Source organism: Lipotes vexillifer, unplaced genomic scaffold (assembly GCF_000442215.2).
Source record: "Lipotes vexillifer unplaced genomic scaffold, Lipotes_vexillifer_v1.1 scaffold875, whole genome shotgun sequence".
Classification (NCBI taxonomy): domain Eukaryota; kingdom Metazoa; phylum Chordata; class Mammalia; order Artiodactyla; family Lipotidae; genus Lipotes; species Lipotes vexillifer.
The window spans coordinates 1,612,129-1,613,970 of record NW_006792177.1 but is presented as its reverse complement, the minus strand read 5'-3'; the positions used below and the strand labels follow the sequence as shown (position 1 = coordinate 1,613,970).

Here is a 1,842-nt window from a genome sequence, read left to right as displayed (position 1 = left end):
GGTGGCGCAGTGCTTGAGAGTCCGCCTGCCGATGCAGGAGACGCGGGTTCGTGCCCCGTTTCGGGAGGATCCCACATGCCGCGGAGCGGCTGGGCCCGTGAGCCATGGCCACTGAGCCTGCGCGTCCGGAGCCTGTGCTCCGCAACGGGAGAGGCCACAACAGTGAGAGGCCTGCATACAGCAAAAAAAAAAAAAAAAGAACTCTATTTGTAGTGAGGTGAATGGACCTAGAGTCTGTCATACAGAGTGAAGTAAGTCACAAAGAGAAAAACAACGTATGCTAACACATATACATGGAATCTAAAAAAAAATAAAGAAGGTTCTAATGAACCTAGGGGCAGGACAGGAATAAAGACGCAGATGTAGAGAACGGACTTGAGGACACGGAGAGTGGGAAGAGTAAGCTGAGACGAAGTGAGAGAGTGGCATGGACATATATACACTACTAAATGTAAAATAGCTAGTGGGAAGCAGCCACATAGCACAGGGAGATCAGCTTAGTGTTTTGTGACCAACTAGAGGGGTGGGATAGGGAGGGTGGGAGGGAGACGCAAGAGGGAGGAGATATGGGGATATATGTATATGTATAGCTGATTCACTTTGTTATAAAGCAGAAACTAACACACCATTGTAAAGCAATTATATTCCAATAAAGATGTTATAAATAAATAAATAAATAAATATAAAAGAACTCTGAATGGTTTTTACAGTCATGGAGGGAAAAGTGAGATGTGCAGTGCTTCTGCCTTCATTCATCTGCTCACCCTCAGGTTTGTTTTCGTTCTATATTCTGTAGGCCACCTCATATCTCTCTTGTGAAAAAATTAATAGATAATTAAGTGTGGAGTTGTACACTTAATTGATTCCTTTATTCCCACACCCCAAACCAGGGTTCTCAACTCTTTGTGGCTGTTCTTGGGGGAGTTTTTAAAAAACCAATGCCAGGGGCTGCCCTGGTGGCGCAGTGGTTGAGAGTCCGCCTGCCGATGCAGGGGACACGGGTTTGTGCCCCGGTCCAGGAAGATCCCACAAGCTGTGGAGTGGCTAGGCCCGTGAGCCATGGCCGCTGAGCCTGTGCGTCCAGAGCCTGTGCTCCGCAACCGGAGAGCCCACAACAGTGAGAGGCCTGCGTACCACAAAAAAAACAAAACAAAAAAACAAAAACCAATGCCAGGACCCCACCCCAGACCAATTACACCAGAATCTCTAGGGGTGGGGCCCAGAAGATTTTTAATGCTCCTTAGATCATGCAAACATGTGTAAACGTTGAGAACGGCTGCCCCAAGTGTGTCCTTTCACTTCCTCCAGCAGAAAGCAGTTCCATGAGGAAAGAGGCAGAACCAGGGACCAGCTCCATGATTCTCTGCCATGTTAAGAAACAGATGGTGGGTACCAGCCATGAGCATTCTTTCTTGAAGGCTTGAGAGCTATGCTGCCACTTCTGGTAAAGCTCTTACCATAAATTAATCAGGGATCTTATTTCCCATGCCCCAGCTGGGAGAAGTCTCCCAATGACAGGAGGGACCCAAAGTTCCCCTGGGAAGTGGGAATGGCCCTGAAGCGACTACCTTGAAGCTGATGGTGATGGAGGCGTATTTGTTGTCGGCCGTCTCTGAATTCCCGATCAGGTAGTCCCAGCTGGTGAACATCTTGAAGCTGAATGTGAAGTTATCACTCTCCCCATCGTTCGTGCTGCCCTGGGTGTTGCCGGCCATCCTGTAGGGTGCACACTGCTGTTGTTATGTCTGCCCCTGTGTCTACTGTGTCAGCCCAAGGGAAACTTGGCCTAAGCTAGTCTTAGGCACAGGTGGCAGATATCCAGTGAAAGGAAAGAGCCAAGAC

At 48.7% G+C, this 1,842-nt stretch overlaps 1 protein-coding gene across 1 annotated transcript in view; it reads right to left on the bottom strand.

Annotated features, from left to right (window-relative positions):
* The window catches only part of TMC2 (transmembrane channel like 2), an 84,617-nt gene that overhangs the window by 31,377 nt on the left and 51,398 nt on the right, over window positions 1-1,842 (bottom strand). The window contains exon 10 of the mRNA XM_007465381.1: window positions 1,569-1,716. Coding sequence (XP_007465443.1) covers window positions 1,569-1,716 — 148 coding nt within the window. The remainder of the gene's footprint in view (window positions 1-1,568; window positions 1,717-1,842) is intronic.